The 22,618-nt window shown below is 36.9% G+C and overlaps 1 protein-coding gene across 6 annotated transcripts in view; it reads left to right on the top strand.

Annotated features, from left to right (window-relative positions):
• The window catches only part of GALNT18 (polypeptide N-acetylgalactosaminyltransferase 18), a 390,932-nt gene that overhangs the window by 250,257 nt on the left and 118,057 nt on the right, over nucleotides 1–22,618 (top strand). For all 6 annotated transcript variants that reach the window (XM_077113997.1, XM_077113999.1, XM_077113998.1 and 3 more), the window contains exon 6: nucleotides 2,323–2,437. In XM_077113997.1, coding sequence (XP_076970112.1) covers nucleotides 2,323–2,437 — 115 coding nt within the window. The remainder of the gene's footprint in view (nucleotides 1–2,322; nucleotides 2,438–22,618) is intronic.

Below are 22,618 nucleotides of genomic sequence, written 5' to 3'. Positions count from 1 at the left end.
AAGATTGTTGGAACGGTGTTCTTGATACTATCCCTAGATGAAGACAGCCCAACAGAAAGCTGTGGGTTATACAACTTTATCTTGTCTATCCCTGTTCCTTTTTCCATGTAGATATACTTCAGTGCTTTGCCCACACGTAGTATAAGCTAGAAAAAGAACCCAGCAATATCTTTTATACATTCTAAAGGGATGTCTTTGAGATGATGGTTCCCTGTCCTTCACTGATGCCTTTAAGAAGACCCAGATGAGGAATTTCTTTCAAACCTAACTACCAGTCAAAAACAGCCTTGTTGTCCCTGAAGGTCAGGATGATATTTCCACGTGGGAAAAGTGAATCTTATTCTGAGATCATGTGTCTTTCATTTTCACCTTGGCCACCAGAAGCTCAGAGCCAAGTCTGCAGGTTTGCTTTGAGAATTGGGAAGGATCGTGGTCCGTAGACTGTGTTCTAATGGGCTTCCAGCTTGTTTTGGTGTTTTGGTCTTTCCAAACATTTATCTGATGTTTTTCAAGGTGTTTTACATTTTATTGTTAGCTAATTCTAATTCTTCTGGGAATGAGACAGGGCATAAACCAATAAGACTTTTGGGCTGATCAGGTGTACTTAAATCCCTGGCCAACTAAAAAGCGATAGACTAGTTTGAGGCATCCTGTATATATCCCAGAATAACTGTTTTGGGTTCTGTTCACTGCCTGACTAGATCTGGCTCTAGGGACTTCTGCAGATCCTGAAAGCAAAGTTTCTGAGTACTGTGTCTACAACCAGCATTTCAGGAAGACAGAGGAAAGTCCAGACCCCTCTCTGCTGGGCTGATGTTTTTAAATCATCATGAGATGGGAGTTAGAGAGGGAATTCTCTCAGCTTACTCGGTGGAAAACTTCATCTTTTTAAATGATCTTTTGAGTGCCAGTTATGTCCCAGAGGCTTTTGAGAGCTTTTCATTATTTAATTTAATCCTTGTGAGGCTGTAATAATCTCTATTCCTTAGATACAGAAGCCAAGACTCAGAGAGGCTAGGGAACTTCCCTTCTCAAGGAGATATACATGGCACCTACCTCTAAGGTCAGGGTTCATGTCCTCCACCCAAGCCAGAACTCAATCTGTTTTAGGCTCTGTGTATTGACTGCCCTGGATGCCTGAGGCCCATGGAGGTTTAGACCACTGAGAAGAAAATGCTAGGATTTGAAAGGAGGAGGAGCAGGGACCCCTAGGGAACCAGTCTCTCCTGGAGCAGCTTTTTGCATCAGAATTCCTTAGCGCAATAGCTTGCAAAATAGCTGCTTCTCCACCTTGATGAGTTTCCAGTTTCAAAGAGTACATTTGTATGCAGTTGACTGACAGTTTTCTCATTGCTGAGGTTTCTTCATATGTCCTTTTCTTTAAATCTCCCAGCCACAAGGTGATAAAATTCTAGGTGAAGGCTAGAAATGGTAGCACTGACAGTACAACAATTCAGATTAATTTGTTTAAATTAATGCTCTCAGCATTAATGTCCTGAGCTCACATCCCCAGTAAGGAAGAAAAGGCTTGAACAGGCTTGAGACCAAGGTCCAGCTCCTAAACTACTATTATTGATGTTTTGCTCCAGCTGGCCAGCGACCAGATGTCTCCCTCTCTCTTACTCTTTTGAAATTCTGCTGGTTTTACATCAAGATACAACGCAATCCTTTTATCTCTGTCCCTGATAGTCTGATCCAGGTCCTCTTCTCACATGAATACAGCAACAAGCTTCCCAAACATTCCTCAGTCCCTACTCAGTCTCTTCTGTTCACCCCATGTTGCCTAAGTGCTCCTTTGCAAAAACATGCATCTGCTTATATAGCTGTCCTGCTTAAAATTCTTCATTGACACCCATTTGCCTGTAGATAAAATCCAAATTCCTTATCATGCTATCCAAAGCTCTTTATGACATAACCCCAGTGAATCTTTCCAAGTAAACCAAGGTGGGCAAGAGTGGAAAAGTTGACATGGGTGCCCAGGCAGAAAGAGACTGTACAGTTCAGAGTTCAGGGCTCAGAGCAGATATAGGCAATTAATCTAGACTCTCAGGCTGAGCATCCCTTCTCCGAGCTAACACCCACATAAGCACCACTAGGGAACGATGGCTGCTCCCAGCGTAGGAGCTGTCTACCCACTGCCCTGATGGAACAGCCTCCCTGGAGGGTCTGGGTAAGAGTGAACCTGGGTGTGCTGCTCTGAGACAAGGCCCACCCCAACTCCAGCAACAGAAGAGGGAAAGGACCAGATCCTCCTGGTTGGAAGATCCCACTGCTCAATGACCTCTCCTCTAACTGTCGGCCCTTCTTCTCCCATCCCTGCAGAAGCCCAGCCCTCATTGGCTGCTTCATTGTGGACCGGCAGTACTTCCAGGAGATTGGCCTACTGGATGAAGGCATGGAGGTCTACGGAGGCGAGAATGTCGAGCTGGGCATCAGGGTGAGCTGGGCTCTCACTGATGGGGTTTGGCTCAGCTCCAAATGGATGAATGTGGGGATGGAGAAAGGGGTCTCAAGGTTCACAAGCACAGACTGATTCTGAATGCCGAGTTTTTCCCACTCGTCATATGTGTGTAAGATCAGGGCTGGGGAAAGGGGACATAGGGTGAACTTCTAGAATTTTCAGGAAGAAGAGGGTTTCTGAATTTGCTTGGCTGGGACCAGTGGTTCTGGGAGAGTCAAGCCCCCAACTTAAGGGAAGAGCCTCTTTGTTTAAACCCAACTCTGGACCCTCAAGGGAGAGCAAAGTTGTGTTCCAGGAAGTCATTATGGTATTGAGGATTGACTGCCCGAGAAGCCCAGTTCTGTGATCCTCAGAGTCATTCTTCTTGGGATTTCTCACTGCTACTTTCTGTCTGCTCCACAGTGGCTCACAGAACTTCCATAAATACTTTGTTAAGAGACGGCTGCAGAGAAATATACTCAGGAGGTACTAACAGCAAAACACAGCCAGGTTCACAACATGCTGATGTCTGACCCCACTAATCGTTGGTTAGACCCCCAGGCCCATTCTCATCTCACACTTTTCTCCTGCCCCCAAAGTATCAACCTAGCTTTTCCTCTGCTCATAGTATGAACCTACATGATATACACCATTTTATTCCTCTCCCTACAGGAATACTTCCTTGGTTTCTGACTCTCTTTCCTGCGCCAATAAAAAGATAAACCCAAACTGCACTCCTTCCTCCATGTGTGAGGGATACATTAGGTCCCCTGGTGATTGGCAGGAACATGATGGTAGATAAAGTGAATCACCTTGATCCAGAGGGAAGCCCACCCCTATGTCCAGGGAGTGGCCCTGTCTTCATGAATTACCCAATATTTGAGCTGTGGTTTGTCCCCAGAATGGTCCTTCTTGTCCTCTCCAGTGATATCTTTTAGTATCAACTATACTCTTGTACTATAGACTTGCCAAACCTTGGAGAGGACCTTGAATCTACTGATGTTCATGGCAATCACCCTAAATGTTCCTTCTCTTTGCCAACTGGTCAGCACTTGCATACAGGCCTCACCCAACATCTGCTGGCTCCCATTAGTGATTTCACTCCTGTGTCTTTGGCCTTTAATGTCTCTTGGTTTCTATCTGGTCTTCTAGTTCCTGATGCTGTCTTCCCACTCAAGGACTCCAGCTTAAGTAGAACCTCCTCCCAACTCTCACCTCTTCAGACTTCTCTCCCCACCCCACACTGAACCCCAGACAATCACTTGGCCCTGGAAAGTCCTTGCCCCTGCCCTGAAGGGGCACACACAGTGAGCATTTCACACACCCGCCATGACCTGATCAGACACCATGTGGGGCTGACTTGTCTCCCAGACTTAATACTGGGTCTTTGAAAACTGGCAGCAGAAACAGCTTGTCTGATGCTATGTTTAGAAAACATTTCCAGACAGTTGTATTCACTGAAACCCAGAGAAATTGCTTTGGAGGCAGTCAAAATTCATAGGCTTATTGGGGAGCTAATATATTCATCGAGGACAGCACCTGCATAATCGCCCTCATTTCTTCAGTTCTACTGACACCAGTCATTTATTCACCATTTGCATCCTCACCATCTCATTTCAGCACCTCCCCTAGATAAACGCTCACCCAAAACACAATATTTTTCATTAAGAGCTGCTGTTGGGAATTGGCTGAGTGGGCAGGACTGCCTCTCACCATTTGTGCTCTCTGGGTAAAATATCCAGAAATAGAGAAAGGAATTAGATTTGTGAACTCTGCTTTCAACATGTATGTGAGTCAGTCACAGAGTGGTGGGGGATTTCTGGCTTTTTTCTTTTCTATTTATAATGCTGCTCTGGAGTATGGGCCTGAGTAAGGCTCTCAAACACATATGAAGGTATTTTCAGGTGATTTTGTTTTCTGGGTATGAAATATAGCATAAAATGTTGCTTTTTTTTTTTTTTTAATTTACTCCATCTCTTCTACTTGACAAAAGATGACATATCACTGAAGTTGAAGAGAAGGTAGCTTTCTTCAACTTGTTGTCTTACAGAAGTGAGAAACCTTGACAGGACTGTGTGTAAGAATGAGGGGCATTGCTTCCCACACATCACTTATCCTGAGGCATGTGTTCAAAGCTCTTACCCATTTGGAATACAGAAATAGATTTGTTTATGCAATTATTGAATCCATACTCTGCCTGAGATCAAACTAGACACTTTACTTGTGTCATTTCTCCACAAAACACTTTGTACAGTAGGTGTCATTATAATACTTCGCTTTTTTCAGATGAGGAAACTGTGAAATTAAGAGATTAAATATGCTCCCGAGGTCAAACAACTTGTAAGAGGCAGAAAAAGGATGCAAATCCAGGCCTTTATGGTTCAAATGACCAGCTATACCACAGTGACTTAGAGATAAAATTTGTTTGAGCATCTCAAAATAGGTATTACAATGTCATGCAGTTATTTTCTCATACTTTTTAACTCACAATCACGTCCACTGAATTCTCATTTAAAGCCTTACTCATACTTTGCATTCAATTATGATAAGCCTATTTTTTGTTTCTACTTTCTCAGTCTACAACACAGTAGTGAAAGGGAGGGAGCTGCTATGTCCAGGTAGAATGAAATCAGTGAGATTTTATTCCAGGTAGAATGAAATCTGTCTTCTGACTAGAAGACAGAAAGACTCTGTAGATGATGATTATAAAAGTGATGGGCGAGCACATTGAAGAGTTGCAAGGAATTAATAGATTGTTAGAGGTAAAAAAGTTATGTGAAAGTAGGACCCTAGAGAAAGGCCGAGTCCTGAAGGTGACTTTTACCTATTGAATTTGAAAAACCTTATGATCTTAATCATGTGTTTTTCCCAATTTCATGGGGTATAGGGGACAGGATACAAAACTTAAGGCTTGATCCAAAATCAGTCCAGAAAGACAAAGGAATAAAAAATATGAAAAAAGTTGAAAGACATGTAGAATACGAAAAGAGAATAGAATATATTAGAATTCCAAAGGAGATGAGAAAGAGAGGGTTGGATAAAAGCAATATTTGAAGAGATAATGGATGAAAGTTTTCCCAAACTGATGAAAGATACCAATCTTCAGATTCTGAAGGTCACCCTATCTAATGCAGAATAAATACAAAGATTCCACACTGGACTTTTCATAGTAGAACTGCAGAATACCAAGACAAAGTGAAGTTCTTCAACATAATAGAAGAAATAAGATAGGCTACCTAAAAATATCAATGATAATTAGATGAACAGCTGACTTTTCAAGAGGAAGAATGGAAGGCAAAAGACCATGAAATAATTTCAGTATGGTGAGAGAAAATCACTGTCAACCTATAGATGTTTATTTAATAAAACCTATCTTTCAGAAATTGAAGTAAGAGAAAGTTATTATCAGACATAAAAAACTGAAAGAGCTTGCTAGTAATAGATCCTCACTAGACAAAATTATAAAGGATATACTTTGGATGTAAGAAAAATGATCCTAGGAGAAAATCTAAGGTAAAAGAATAATTAACTCAAAAAGTGACAAAAAAAGTGACAAATATATTGATAAATCTAAAGAAATGTTGGTGGTAAAGAACACAGTAGTAACATCTTATAGTGTTATGAAAACAAATTAAAACTACAATACATGTTGACAGTAGCATATAAGGTGGGAAGGGTGATTGAAATTAAGATGTTCTATAGTGCCTATATTGTTAATGAAGATGGAAAGGATATTGGTTGATTTTTAATTTTGGTAATTTAAGTAAGCATGTTAAAATTTATAGGGAAGTCATGAAAACCATAGATTTAGAATGTATAACTTCCAAAGTAATAAGGGAGAAGATGGAATATGAAAATGTTAAGAAAAGAGAGAAATAGAAAGGTTACAATAAGTTAGTGAAAATAAATCCAAATATATCAGTAATTATGGTAAATTTTATGACTAAGTTAAAATAATATTTTCTATTACATATTTAAAACATCTATGTGCTATTTAAGAGACATTCTAAAATATAATGATACAAAAAAGTTTAAAACTAAAAGGATGGAAAAAGTCATAACAGGCAGATGCCAATACAAAGAAAGTTGGTACTATTATAACATGCTTTAGTATAGGAAAAGAAGGTCTCTACAAAAAAGATTTGCAATTCATAAGGAATATATAACAATTCTAAACTTCCATATACTAAATTTCACACCTTAATTTATATAAAGCAAAAATTTACAAAATTACAAGGAATCATTGACAGACCCACTAACATAGTGGAGGATTTTAATACATTTCTCAAAGTATTGATACACCAAGCAAACAAAACCCAGTGAGGACTTGAGAGATTTGAGCAACGTGATTAATAATTTGAGTCTAATGGACATATATAAAACTTTACACCTAACAACTGCTGAATACACATTTTTTTCAAGCATCCATGGAATATTTATGAAAATTGACCATATACTGGGTATAAAGAAAGAATCAACACATTCCAAGGGAAGCGTTACATAGACCACGCTTCTGACCACAATGATATCAAGTTAGAAATCTATAGCCAAGAGTTAAAGGCAAAAACCATATTCTTAGAAATTGAGAAGCACACTTCCAAATAACTTATATGTCAAAGAAGAAATTATACTGGGAATATGAAAACATTTTAATTGAGTGATAATAAATATACGACATATTACATCATGTGAAATGCAGCAAAAATGGCATTTAAGCAACATTGTCTGATATCCCATTCCTATCCTAGAAATAAAGGTTGAAATTTATTGAGCTAAATACACAATTTTAGTAGTTTCAAAAAAGTATCAGAATAATCACAGAGGAGATGGAAACAATATAGATAAGAGCAGAAATTAATGAAATAGAAAAAATATATAATTGGAAGGGTTAAGAAAGCCAAAAATTTGTTCTTTGAAAAGACTAATCAAATTGACAAACCTTTAGCAAGATTGATGAAAGGAAGGGAGAGAGAGCAAGGGCACAAATAAGCAATGTTAGGAAGGGAAAAAGGGACATTACTACAGATGATACAGAATCTAAAAAGATAATAATATGTTATGAGTTTATGCCAAAACATGAAAACATAGATGAAAGGACACAAATTTGTAGAAACTGGCATGGGAAGAAAAAAAAAAAAAACTAAATAGTTCTATAACCGCTGAAGAAATTGAATCCCTGGTTTAAAATATTCTCACAAATAAAAACATAGGGTCAAAAGATTTTAGCAGCAAATACTTCCAGTCTTTCAGGACATGAAAGATTCCAAACTTATGCAAATTATTTGCATATAGAGAGTAAAAAACAGATACTAGGTGTCAAAAAGCACCTGAATCTCTTACTGCTATAGACAAACATCAAAGCAGATCCCTGGGTTTGCAACAAACTACAGTACAGCACAATTATTGATGATCTTAATAATAGCCCTGAGTCATAAAAAAAAGGTTTAAATTGTACCCTGCATACTCTTTCAATAGGACAAAAGGTACATATACGTATTTAGAAATTTCTTTGCAAAATTTGTAAACCTATTACTGAAAGAGGCAAATCCTAGGTTATATGGAAATCATGAGGGAAGGTGATTTGGAAGCCTCATCTGTTACTTCTTAAAACTATATTCTTTAATATTAATAACAGCTGTCACAACCTTTCTTAAATGGAAACCAAAGAAGAAGGAAGAAAAGAATACAGCTATAACTGCAGCCAGTGCCTTACCCATAGTGCCTAGAGTATGCAGTTAAATGAAAAAGGCTTCTCTCCATCTTTCCCCAGCTGTAGATATCTCTTGACTGAATGGAGCTCTGTGGAATGTATTACAGAGCAGAGAGTCTACCAGATTAGATTCTCACTTGGACATCTACTTATACGTATCTGCAAATCACTGACTCTGGAAATCTAAGCATTACTCACTTTGGGATTCTGCTTGGCATTTTGAAGTCTTTACTTTGAAACTTTTATTATCATCTATCTCTAGACTATGGTCTGCTGTTATGATGTCTCAAGCAGCTTTTTCAACCTCCAGGCTGACCTTTTACTACATGTTCCTAAGGATGGTTTATCACCTTTATTCTAGCACACTCTGGTTATCACAGCACCTAGTGCCAGATTTGCCTCTTTTAACCGCTCTTGCTTAGTGTCATCATAAGGTCTGATTGGGAGGAGAATCTCTCCCTGTAGCTGAGCAACATCTAGGATAGGAGAAAGTCCAATGGACTTGCTCTACTTCTTGGCTCTACATCAAATAATCATTCAATGACCTCCTTATCTGAGTAGTATCATATGATAGCTTAATACAGTAGAAATTTGCATTTGTTATTTCCTAGGACTTTGGACAGTGGCTTTATTTTCCATTTATGGTCTTCCCTTTTTCCTAGTCTACCAGTTTATATTTCTCTTATAAATTCTTTCTCAGCCATGAAGAATCTAGTACCTCTCTGTGCCCTGGGAAAATGACAATGAATATTATACAGAAGGGATGTAGGATGAAGGAAGCAAAGAAGGTGTGAAGACCGTGGGAGGAATAGACTACGAATTGCATAGCTATCAGGTTTCACAAATCCTCTTAGTCCCTGGACTATGCTCATCTGCTGCTTCTATGTCAACTAAATAACAATGACAGTGCCTTACATCTATATTTTCAATGTCCCTACAATTATCCTATTTAATAGACACAGAAGCAAGTGCTATAGGCAAACGAGAGGTTGTTATCATAATAGTGCCATATGATTAAAAATGTTTTATGTTGACAAAAAAGTTAATTCATTCTTGGGCGGGCTGTGGTGGCTCAGCAGGCAGAGTTCTCACCTGCCATACCAGAGACCTGGGTTCAGTTCCTGGTGCCTGCCCATGCAAAAAAAAAAAGTAAAAATAGTTAATTCATTCTTATGCTTTATCTCATTATTATAATCATTGTTTTAGCAATAAAAATAACAAGAAATCAATTTAAGTACTTTGTGAATTCTAAATGTTCTAAACAAAACATTAGATCATTTCTATTATAAGTAGATATGTATGTGGTATAAATACAGTACCACACATTTTATATAGTACTTCAGTTTTAAAACATGCCTTAATTTATACATATTATAGTCTTGGTGAAGTTTTTATTCCTATAACACCCAGGAATCTATGTTGTAAGCAAAGAGAACTGATTCACGCTAACTTAAATAGAAAAGGAATTTATTGGAAGACTGTTGGTATCTCAAAGATTTAAGAAATCTAAAGAAGTAGATTCTGAAAACAAGCAGAAATCAAGAGAGGAACCACAGCCAAAGCCACACCATAAGAACAGTCTGTTTACGATAATCTCCCTGATTCCACCACATGTCTGGATGGTTCTACCATGCAAAGGGGGCACCATGGTCTGCATGTTGGTGCTGTTTACCACCATTCAAAGTCCTGAGTAGGAGCATGTGATTGGCTAAACCTAGCTTACATGTCCATGCCCTGTCTTCCAGGGGACCGGGATAGGTGATAGATGACTCCTTCCAGGTCCCATACATCTAACGATTACACTTCTAATATAGGAAAGGGATTAGAACTTGGATTCAAGTGTCTTATAAAACATGTAATACAGTGTTTGGGAAATTGTGTTCCATATTTCAGTTACTTTACCATAGTAGGGCTATAAAACTATTCATTATGGAAAATTTCAACCATATCCCAAAGTAGAGAGAATAATATAATGAATTCCCAGGTATGTGCTACCATGTTTCAACAGTGTTAATATATGGCCAGTTTGATTTCATCTATACCTCTACCCAATCCAAAAATAGTTCAGCATGTATCTGAAATAGATAAAAACTTAAAAAAAAATACATGACTGCAATACTATCATCTGTCCTAAAAGTGTTAAAAAAAAGAACTCCCTGATCCCATCAAATAGTCCGTGTTCAAATTTTTCTAATTCTCTCAAAAAAATTTTGTTTTGCAATTTATTTGCGTGACTCAAGATCCAATTGATTAATAGACCTCTTAAGCCACTATTAATCTGCTGACTCTCTCTCTTTCCAGTCTTTTCCATCTTGTAATTTGTTTTTAAATAAATCAGTTTATTTGTCCTGTAAAGATTCTTCAGCCTAGATTTTCCTGATTGCACTCTTTGATGTCATTCATGTCCTCTGCCCTTATATTCCTTTTGATTAAAGAAAAGCTTGTCATGCAATTTAGGATCACCTGGCTTTAATGAGTGATTCATGAATCAGGAAGCATTCCATTCAGAAAGTAGAAGTGAGCTTCTCTGAGGGGTTGGAAAGGGGAAGCTCATATAAGGTGTATGTGGAAGGAAGAAAGGAAGGAAATGTTCTGATTGGCTGACATTAATTTTCCATTTTACATGGGATGAAGGTGTCTTATAATGTGAGAAGCAGATATATATTGATTAGTATGGTAAGCTATCCATTCTGATAAACTTTCTGTACTAGACCAAAGCTATTATCTATCACCAGGTGTTGTTTATTAGTGCTCCAGTAGAGTGTGTTCCTTTTTCTTGGAAAGCCTCTGCAGATCAATTGTTTTTGTCCTTTGGAAAAAACCTTCTTGGAAAGGGGTCTTCTCCTGGCAATACCCAGTGCAGGCAGCCATTTTATTTTACTTAACATTTATAAGTTGTTGATTAGATATAGATTCAAGTTCAATTTTGTAGCAAGAATATTTTATAAACTATATTTGTGTACTTCCAGCAGGAGCATGTTTTGTCTCTGTCTCCCATATGTGATTCCAGCAGTCATTGCAGACTGTTGCCAAGATCCAGTAGTTCTTAGGTCTTGCAAACTGGTGATACTTTAATTTTATTTTTCATTTTTCACTTACAGGCTGGAATAACTTTTATAAAGAGAAATTTGCAATCATGAATTCTTTGATTACCCTTAAGTACAACAAAATTCATTTGGGAAAGTTTGTGCTGGTTTGAAATTGTTACATATCCCAGAAAAGTCATGTTTTCATCCCTAATCTGATCTTAAATGGGGCTGACATATTGTTTAGGGTGGAAACTTTGATTGGATTGTTTCCATGGAGATGTGACACACCCAGTTGTAGGTGTGATCATTTGGTTAGATGGAGAATGACTCTGCCTATTCAAGGTGGATCTTGATTAGTTTACTGGAGTCCTTTAAAAGGGCAAACATTTTGGAGGAAGCTCAGACACTTAGAGAGTAGTTGCTAGAGAGTCGACAGAGACACAGACATTTGGAGATGCTTTCAGTGCCAACAGAGAGAGCAGACACCCAGACATGGACTTTTGGCGAAGTAGTGCCCAGCAGAAGTCACCATGTGCCTTCCCATGAGATGCTAAGCAAGCCAGAAGCCAGAAGGATCTACCAGGTCTGAGAGAGCCATTTGAAACCAGAAGCCAGGAGAGAATGCAGATGCCAACCACGTATCTTCCCATGTGATAGACATTGGCCTTTCTTGGTTCCAGGTATCTTTCTCTGGATGCCTTAGTTTGGATATTTTATGGCTTAGAACTGTAAACTGTAAATTTATAAAGGGGATTTATAAAAATCCCCTTTATAAAAAAAAGCCAACTTATTTCTGGCATATTGCATTCTGGAAGCATTAGCAAACTAAGACAAAAGATAAATAATTCTTTACATAACTGCTTTCAAGATAATGAATTGTTTCTCTACCATCCTCAAATGACCAGCTAGTTGTTTTTAATATCATCGTGAATTTATAGATTTAAGCATATTTGATTTATTTCAATTCATTGAATTTAATCTCTATTGATTTGCATATTTCCCACCTTTGTCCATTGAGTGATGATTGGCATTGGCTCCTAAGTCCTTTAACTCTTTGATGGCTTTCCTGCCATCAGGGATGTTCCAGGCTCATCTATGTCCTACTCCCAGTCCTATAAACAGCCATTTGCCTAAGGAGCCCAGCTTTCCTTTAGTGAGAAATGGTATTTAAAATCACAATCTGAAAATTAGGGGTATGTATTAGTTAGGGTTCTCTAGAGAAACAGAATCAACAGGGAACACTTGCAAATATAAAATTTATGAAAGTGTCTCACGTGACCGTAGGAACGCAGAGTCCAAAATCCACAGGGCAGGCTGTGAAGCCGATGACTCCAATGGATGGCCTGAATGAACTCCACAGGAGAGGCTCACCAGCCAAAGCAGGAATGCAACCTGTCTCCTCTGAGTCCTCCTTAAAAGGCTTCCCATGATTGCATTTAGCATCACTAATTGCAGAAGACACTCCCCTTTGGCTGATTACAAATGGAATCAGCTGTGGATGTAGCTGACGTGATCATGACCTAATCCTATGAAATGTCCTCATTGCAACAGAAAGGCCAGTGCTTGCCCAATCAGATGAACAGGTACCACAACTTGACCAAGTTGACACCTGTCCCTAACCATGACAGGGTACTTGTTGCTATTGGGTTGGTCATTGTTTCTAGGTCTTTTCAGTGCTCGGAGCTAGAAATTATTGATGTTATCATTATAGAGATAAAATACTCCAGGCATTCATGCTGATATTTCCAGTTCAAATTGTGCACTACAGAGCTTTTACTTAACCTCATCAATCTTACATCTGTATTTCCTTTCTCCCATGCCAGGAATTCTGGTTTTTAATGACAAAAACATAATTACTCATTTACTTTATTCCCCAGGACACACACGTTATCAGCATGATTACTGCAAATAGTTTTTAATTTGTTTTTTTTTCATTTCTGTTTGTTTTTATGTTTTATCCTACTAGAGAAGTACAGTCAAATTTCTGTGATTTAAAAGTCGTCTGAATAGTTCCTCTGTGTGGGTGTGTGGTTATTCACCAACCTAACAAATAAGTTCATTTGTTTTATTTTGTTTTTGATTTTTAGGAACTGTTTTTTTATATTTCATTTTTTAATAATTAGGTAAATTTTTAACAGTTCCAAAGTCAAATCTACAAAACAAGATATATTTTTTAAAGCCTAGATTCTATCATTGTTCTGTCACTACCTCCACAGTAAGCATTTGTTTATTTCACTTTACACTTTAAAAACGAAAAGAAAATATGTATATATATATGTATATATATATATATATTCATATATCTCTTTAAACAAATGGTAGTATACTATGCTACTGTGTTTCTCCATTTTATATATATATTCAGAAAATCATTCTATCATAGTACATAGAGATATACCTCATTCCTTTTTACAGCTTTGTAGTACTGCATTGCATGAATGTTCCATAGTTTATTCCACCAATTTCCTTTTGAGCACAGAGTACAAAATCAACAGTTGTGCATACATTTGTTCATATTTTTACCAGATTACCTTTTGAATCAACTCATAAAAGTGGTTTTGCTTGGGCAAAGAGTAAATATATGTATAATTTTGTTAGACATTGTCAAGCTTCCCTTCAGAGGGGTTGTACTTTTCCCACCAGGAATGATGGAAGTGCTGGCTTCCTCACAGTCACGCTAATAAAGTATATTGTGGAACACTTGGGGGTTTTGCCAATCGGACAGATGAGAAGTGGCTTTCAGAGTGGCTGTAATTTGCATTTCTCTTATTAAGAACTAGGCTCAGCAGCTTTTCATGTGATTAAGGGCCATTTGCATTTCTGTTTTTCTGTGAGCTGTTCATATCTTTGGCTCACTTTCTTACAGCGTTGTTAGTCTTCTCTCTATTTTTAGACTCTCCTTACGCATTAGGGATGGTAGTACTTTGCCAATCATATAAATTGCAAATATTGTCTCCTGTGTTTATTACTTGTCTTTTGACTTTACTTATGGTGTTTTTGTCATTCAAAGGCTTTTTCTTTTCTTTTCTTTTTTTTTAATTAGAGAAGCTGTAGTTTTACAACAAAATCATGCAGAAAATACAGAGTTTCAATATAACCGCCCTTATACACATGAGTTTGCCCTCTTATTTTCATAAGTGTGGCACCTTTGTTAAAATTGATGAAGCAATATTATTATAATTGTACTATTAACTGTTGTCTATAGTTTACATTAGGATTCATTTCTTTGTATTGTACAATCCTATGGTTTTTAAAAGTTTTATTTTAGTGGCATACATACAACCTAAAATTCCCCTTTTCTAGTATATAATTCAGTGGAGTTAATTGCATTCACAATGTTGTGCTACCATAACCACTCTCCATTCCCAAAACTGTTCTGTCATCCAAGTATCCCAAAATTCTGTACAAAACAAGCACTAACTCCCCATTTCTTGTCCGCACTCTGGTACTTGATAAAATGTATTCTATTAGACTAAACTCTCAGAATTTTCTTATTCTAATTATTTAGTATCAGTGAGATCATATAATGTTTATCCTTTTTGTCTGACTTATTTCACTCAACATGATGTCTTCAGGAATCATCCATATTGTCATATGTATCAGAACTTCCTTTTTAAAGCTGAATAGTATTATCCTATTTTATCTCTTTTCCGTATTTTGTTTATTCATTCATCTGTTGTTGGACACTCAAGTTGCTTTTGGTGATTTTAAATAATGCCTCAAGAAACATCGTTGTACAAATATCTGTTCAAGTCCCTGCTTTCAGTTCTTTTGGATATAAGCCTAGAAGTGGGATTGCTGGGTCATGTGGTAATTCTACACTTAACTTTCTGAGGAACTACTATTTTCCACAGTGGTTGACCCATTTTACATTCCCACCAATAACGAATGAGTGTTCCTATTTCTGCAACAATTCCTCTCCAGCAATTGTTATTTTCCTCTTTTTTTTAATTGTTGTCATTTTAGTGGGTGTGGAATTGTATCTCAATGTGGTTTTGAGCTGCATTGATGACGAGCATCTTTTCATATGCTTATTGATCATTTGTATATCTTCTTTGGAGAAATTTCTATTCAAGTCTTTTGCCCACATTTTTTTTTTTGTATGCTGTATGGTGGGGTCACATGTGAGTATTCCATTATTGTAGCATCATTTGTTGAATTTTTTGTTTGTTTGTTCTGCTTGTTTTTTGTTTTTTGGGATGTACATGGACTAGGAATCAAAGATGGGTCTCCCACATCGGCAGGCAAATATTCTACCAGTAAACTTCAGTTGCACACCCCTGCCCATTTTTTAATTGAATTTTTACCTCTTTGTTGTTGAGTTATAAGACCTCTTTATATATCTGGAAACTAAACCGTTGTGAGATACATGGTTTCCAAATATTTTCTCGCATTCTGTAGATTGTTTTTTTTACTTTCGTGATGAAGTCCTTTGATGCACAGTAGTTTTTAATTTTGTTTAAGTCCCATTTATTTATTTATTCTTTTGTTGACTGTGTTTTTGTTGTAAAGGGTAATAAACCATTGCCTAACACAAGGTTCTAAATATGCTTCCCTGTTTCCTTCTTACGTTTAGATATTTGGTACTTTTTGTATATGGTATGAATTAGGAGTCCATATTCATTCTTTTGCATTCAAATATCCAGTTTTCTCAGCACCGTCTGTCTAAGAGACTCTTTTTCTCCATTGAGTGGACTTGGCACACTTGCCGAAAAATCAATTGGCCATAGGTATGAGATTTTATTTCTGAACTCTCAATTTATTCTGTTGGTCATATATATGTCCTTGTGCCAATACCATGCTGTTTTGATTACTCTAGCTTTGAAATGGATTTTAACAACAGACAGTGAGAGTGCTCCAACTTCATCCTACTTTTTCAAGATGGTTTTAGTTATTTAGGGCCCCTTAACCCTCTCATATACATTTGTCAATTGAGTTATTTCCATTTCTGAAAAGGCTGTTGGAATTTAGATTGGGATTGACTTGATCTGTAAATTGCTCTGCGTAGAATTGACATCTTGCTCTTCTTTTGTAGCTTTTAGAAAACTCTCCTTGTCCTTGTCATTTGACAGTTTGACAACTATGGGCAGGTTCTCTTTGAATGTATCTTATTTGGGGTTCGCTGGGATTCTTAAATGTGCATATTCGTAACTTTTATTACATTTTGGAAGTTTTCTGCAATTATTTCTTTGAATATTCCTTCCAGACTTTTCTCTCTTTCTTCTCTTTCTTGGCCTCCCATAATACATATAGTGAATGTTTCATGGTACCCACAGGTCTCTTAGATTCTTATCACTTTTGAAAATTCCTGTTTCTTTCAGCTTCTCAGACTAGATCCTTTTAACTATCTTCTCTTTGAGTTTGTTGATTCTTTCTTCTGCCAGCTCCAATTTGCTGGTGAAACCCTCTAAAGAATTTTTCATTTCAGTTATTATGGACTTCAATTCCAGCATTTCTATTTGGTTCCTTTTAAAAATTTCTTTTTATTGAAATTCATATAGTGTTCCTTCATTATTTTCCTGCTTTCCTTTAGTTTTTTCTGCGTCTTTGTGTTTAACTCCTTGAAATAACGATGGCCTTTATTTTTATTTTTAAGTATTTTCCAATATGTCAAAGGAGGAGAAGATCTATAAGAGGCGCACATATTGTCTTTCCCTCTTCTTTCCTGGCATGAAAAGATGTCAGAATTTATGTGTACTTAATTTTCATAATAATACTTGGAACATGATATGTGCTCAATGAACAGGTTTTTTTTTTATTTGAAAGCCAGTCAAATATAAGAGAACACATTCTGTATATCTCAGAAGCTCAGAACCATGAACAGTGGCTAGAAGCTGTAGAAATATAATTATCAATTCAGTATAAGAAACAAGGATTAGAACTGTTTAAAAAAGAAAAGAAAGCGGATGAAAGCCTAGTAGGTTAATGAGCTCCCTATAATAGGACATGTTCAAGATATAACACCTCTCAAAATCACTAGAAAGCTGATTTCTTTTTTATTATTTTTTTTTTATTTTTCTGAAAGCTATCTGATTTATAAGGTAATAGTAATAGTGAATAGTTATATAGCACTTATGTAGTAGCTACTGTCCTTCAGGCTTTGAATGGACTAACTCACTGAATCCTGACAGCAATCTTGTGATGTAGGTACTATTATTATTATTACTACTTAGAGATAAATATATTGAAACACAGACAGGTGATACAACTTGCCCAAGGTGATATGACTGAAAACTGGTGAATCTGAGAGTTGAACCCAGGAAGGTTGGTATCAGAAGCCATTATGCCTTGTATAGTTAAGTGTAGTGGCCTTCAGGAAGAAATCTGACAGTTTCTCATGATCAGTTAGCCATAAACATAAGGGTTGATTTCTAAGCCTCGGTTCAATCCCACTGGTTTATATGTCTGTCCTGCCAGTACCATCCTCTGTTTTCATTGCTGTGGCTTTGTCCTAAGTTTTAAGATCATTAAGTGTGAATTCTCCAACTTCATTCTTCTTTTTCAAGATGGCTTTAGCTATTCAGGGCCCCTTACCCTTCCATATAAATTTGACAATTGCCTTTTCCATTTCTGCAAAGAAAGGTGTTGGAATTTTGATCAGGATTGCATTGAACCTATACATTGCTTTGGGTAAGATTGGTATCTTAATGATATTTAGTCTTCCAATCCATTAACATGGAATGTCCATCCATTTATTTAGATCTTCTTTGATTTCTTTTAGCAGTGTTTTGTAGCTTTCTGTTGTGTACAAGTCCTTTACATCTTTTGTTAGATTTATTCCTAAATATTTGAGTCTTTTAGTTGCGATTGCAAATTAAATTTTTCTCTTGATTTATTCTTCTGATTGTTCATTGCTTGTGTGTAGAAACACTACTGAGTTTTGGGTGTTGATGCTGTACCCTGCCACTGTGCTGAATTACTTTGTAGCTTTAGGAGCATTGTTGTGTATTTTTCAGGATTTTCTCTATATAGGATCAATCATCTGCAGATAAGGAAAGTTTTAGTTCTTTCTTTCCAATTTGCTTGCCTTTTATTTCTCTTCCTTGCCAAATTGCTCTGGCAACAGCTTAATGACTTTATGTTGAATAACAGCATGACAGAGGGCATCCTTGTCTAGTTCCTGATCTTAGAGGGAAAGCTTTGAGTCTTTTACCATTAAGTCGGATGTTAATTGTGGGCTTTTCATTTATATTCTTTCTCATGTTGAATAATTTTCTTCTATTTCTATTGTTCTAAGTGTTTTTACCAAGAAGGGGTGCTGGATTTTACCAAATGTGTTTTCTGTATCAATTGAGATGATCATCAGTTTTTTTTTCCTTCATTGTGTTAATGTGGTGTATTACATTAATTGATCTTATGTTGCACCAATCTTGCATACCAGAGACAAATCCTACTTGATCATAGTATATAAATCTTTTAATATGCTGCTGAATTTGATGTGCAAATATTTTATTGAGGGTTTTTGTATCTATATTTATAAGAGATATTGATCTGCAGTTTTCTTTTACAGTGCTGTCATTATCCAGTTCTGGTATAAGAGTGATGTTGGCTTCATAGAATGAGTTAGGGAGTGTTCCATCTTTGTTCTAGCTTGCTAGCTGCTGGAATGCAATATACCAGAAACAGAATGGCTTTTAAAAAGGGGAATTTAATGAGCTGCTAATTTACAGTTCTAAGGCTGAGAAAATCTACCAATTAAAACAAGTCTATAGAAATGTCCAATCAAAGGAATCCAGGGAAAGACAACTTAGTTCAAGAAGACCGATGAAGTTCAGGGTTTCTCTCTCAAGTGAGAAGGGCACATGACACAGAGTTTCTCTCTCATCTGGAAAGGCACATGGTAAACACAGTCAGGGTTCCTCTCTCATCTGGAAGGGCACATGGTGAACATGGTATCATCTGCTAGCTTCCTCTCCTGGCTTCCTGTTTCATGAAGTTCCCAGGAGACATTTTCCTTCTTCATTCATCTCCAAAGGTCACTGGCTGTTGGACTCTGCTTCTCGTGCCTATGTTGTTTTGCTCTGCTCTCTCTGAATCTCTCTCATTCTCCAAAATGTTTCCTCTTTTATAGGACTCCAGAAACTTCTCAAGGCCCATGCACATGGGTGGAGGCATGTCGTCATATAATCCAGTTTATGGATTAAATCACATCTCCAGGGATATGATCTGATTACAGTTTCAAACATACAGTATTGAATAGGGATTATTCTACCTTTATGAAGTGGGATTTTGATTAAAACATGGCTTTTCTAGGGTCCATACATCCTTTCAAACCAGCACATTCCACCCTCTGGACCCTAAAAAAGATGTTTTCCTCGTATACAAAATACATTCATTTTATAACAATATCACAAATCCTTAAACCATTTCAGTAGCAATACAAATGAAATACAAAGTTAGAATCATAGGCATGGTCTGTTCCAAGGCAAAATTATCCTCTGACTCTGGACCTATAAAAACTCAAAACAAGTTATTTGCTGCTAACATACAAAGGAGGAACAGTCATAGGATACATATACCCATTTCCATAGGGAGGAAGGAACACAGAGGTCACAGGACCCAAGCAGTTTTGAAAACCCCAGGGCAAAGTCCATCAGATTTCAAAGTCTGAGAGTCATTTATCCTCAGGGCTTTAGAAAGCAGCAACCCCACCTTTTCCAAGGGCCTTCAGAGGTCTGCCTCTCTCCAAATGCAACCTTGGGGGACAATGGGGAGACCACCTTTTTCTCGGCTCCACCCTCTCCAAGCATCCGGGCCACACCCAGGCTCTCTGCCATCTCTGGGGCACACGCTTAACCCCTCCATGTGGTGGCAGCCAGGCTCTCCCATATTTACAAGAGATATTGATCTGCAGTCTTCTTTTCTGGTGTTGTCATTATCCAGCTTTGATATAAGAGTGATGTTGGCTTCATAGAATGAGTTAGGGTGTGTTCCACCCTCTTCATTTTTTTTGAAGAGTTTGAATAGAATTGGAGTTAAATTCTTAGGATGTTTGGGAGAATTACCCTGTGAAGCCATCTGGTCCTGGACTTTTCTTTGTTGGAAGGTTTTTGATTACTGATTCAATCTCTTTACTAGTAATTGGTTTGTCAAGACCTGTTTCTCCGTGGGTCAATATAGGTAGTTTGTATGTTTCTAAGAATTTGTCTGTTTCTTTGGTTATCTAATTATTGGCACAGCTGAACACAGAATTCTCTTATAGTCCTTTTTATCTCAGCAGGGTCATTAGTAATGTCCTCCTTTTCATTTCTGATTTCCATTATTTGTATCCTGTCTCTTTGTTTCTTTGTCAGTGTAGTTAAATGTTTGTCAATTTTATCGATCTTTTCAAAGCATCAACTTTTGGTTTAGTTGCTCTATTGGTTTTTTTGTTTGTTTCTATTTCACTTATCTCTGCTCTAATCTTTGCTATTTCCTTATTTCTGCTTACTTCGGGTTTAGTTTACTCTTCCTTTTCTCGTTCTTCCAGTTATGAGGTAAGGTCTCTAATTTGAAGTCTCTTCTTTTTTAGTGATAGCATTTAGCACTATATTTCCCTCTCAGAACTGCCTTCACTGCATCCCATAGGTTTGGTATATTGTATTTTCATTTTAATTTGCCTCACGTTATTTACTAATTTTGCTTGTGGTTTCCTCTTTAACCCATTGGTTGTTCAAGAGTATATTGTTTAATTTCCACATCTTTGTGAAGTTTCCATTTCTCCATCTGTTATTGATTTCTAGCTTCATTTTGTTGTGGTTGGAGAATATACATTGTATGATTTCAATATTTATGAACTTTTTGAAGCTTGTTTTGTAACCTAACATATGGTCGATCCTGGACAGTGATCCATGAGAAGTCAGGAAGAATGTCTATTCGGTTTTTGTTGGGTGCAGTGTTCTATATATGTCTATTAGGCCTAGCTGGTTTAGTGTATCACTTAATTCTGGTATTTTTTGATCTTTTGACTAGATGTTTTGTCCATTATAAAGAGCAGTGTATTAAAATCTCCTATTGCTAATGTAGAATCATCAATTTCTACCTACTAATCTGTTAATATTTGCTTCATATACTTTGGAACTCTGTTGTTAGGTGCATACATATTTATAACTGTTACATTGTGTTGAATTATCCCTTTTATCAGTATATAATGACCATTTTTGTCCCTCATAACTGTTTTTTATTTAAAGTCCATTTTATCTGATGTTAGTATAGCCCCCAGCACTCTTTTGATTCCTATTTGCATGGTATATTTTTTCCATCCTTTCACTTTCAACCTAATTGTACATTTGAATTTACGGTGAGTCTCTTGCAACATATTGGGGTCATGTTTTTTTTTTCCATCTTGCAAATCTCTGCCTTTTGACTGAGAAGTTTAATCCACTTATATGTAAAGTCAGTACTGATATTCTTTTGCCATTTTCTTCTGCCATTTTGCTTTTAGCTTTTGTATGTCTTATACCTTTTTTGTCTCTCAATTCCATTAATGTCTACTCATATATTTATTTGATTTATTTTTACATTGTACCATATTGAGTCCTTTCTCATTTCTATCTGGATATATATTTTTTATCTGTTTGACTTGTGATTATCTTGGGGTTAAAATTTAATGTTCTAAGTATATAACAATATTTGGTTTGATACCAGCTTGACTTCAATATTACGTGCATTTTTAGCTCCTATAGGAAGTAAGAAGTGGATTTACATGCTAAACAATACAGTATAATAATACTGGCATTTATATTTACCAAAGTGGTAACCTTTTCCACATGTCTTTATTTCTTTAAGCCATTTTGAACTGCTGTCTAGTGTCCTTTCCTTTCAGTCTAAAGAACGTCCTTTGGCATTGCTAGTAGGACAGGTCTAGTGGTGATGAACTCCCCTTGCTTTTGTTTATCTGATAGTGTCTTACTCTCCCCCTCATTTTTAAAATAAAGTCTCACTGGATATAAAATTCTTGGCTGGGAGTTTTTTTTTTTTTTTCTTTCAGCACTTTGAGTATTTCAATCCACTGCCTTCTCGCCTCTATGGTTTCTGATGATAAATCGGCACTCACTCTAATTGGGACTCTTTTGTACATAACACTTAGATTTTTCTCTTGCAGCTTTCTGAACTCTCTCCTTGACCTTCCTATTCAATACTGTGTTCAATATATGATAGGCTGTATTTCTTTTCATGTTTGTATTGTTTGATGTTCTCTGAGCTTGTTGGATTTGCACATTTATGTCTTTTGCTAAGTTTGGGAAGTTTTCTGTCATTATTTATTCGAGTAGTCCTTCTGCCCCTTTCTCTCTTTCTTCTCCTTCTAGGACCCCTGTATGTTACATATATTTATGGGCTTGATGTTGTCCCAGAGGTGTCTTAGACTATTTTCACTTTTTTTTAAATTATTTTTTTCTTTCTGTTCCTCAGCCTGACTCATTTCAAGTGTCTAGTCTTCTGCCAGCTGCAGTCTGTTCT

This window comes from Tamandua tetradactyla, chromosome 8, assembly GCF_023851605.1.
Source record: "Tamandua tetradactyla isolate mTamTet1 chromosome 8, mTamTet1.pri, whole genome shotgun sequence".
NCBI lineage: Eukaryota > Metazoa > Chordata > Mammalia > Pilosa > Myrmecophagidae > Tamandua > Tamandua tetradactyla.
Note: the sequence above shows the minus strand (reverse complement) of the source record. Positions and strands in the feature narration are given on the sequence as shown.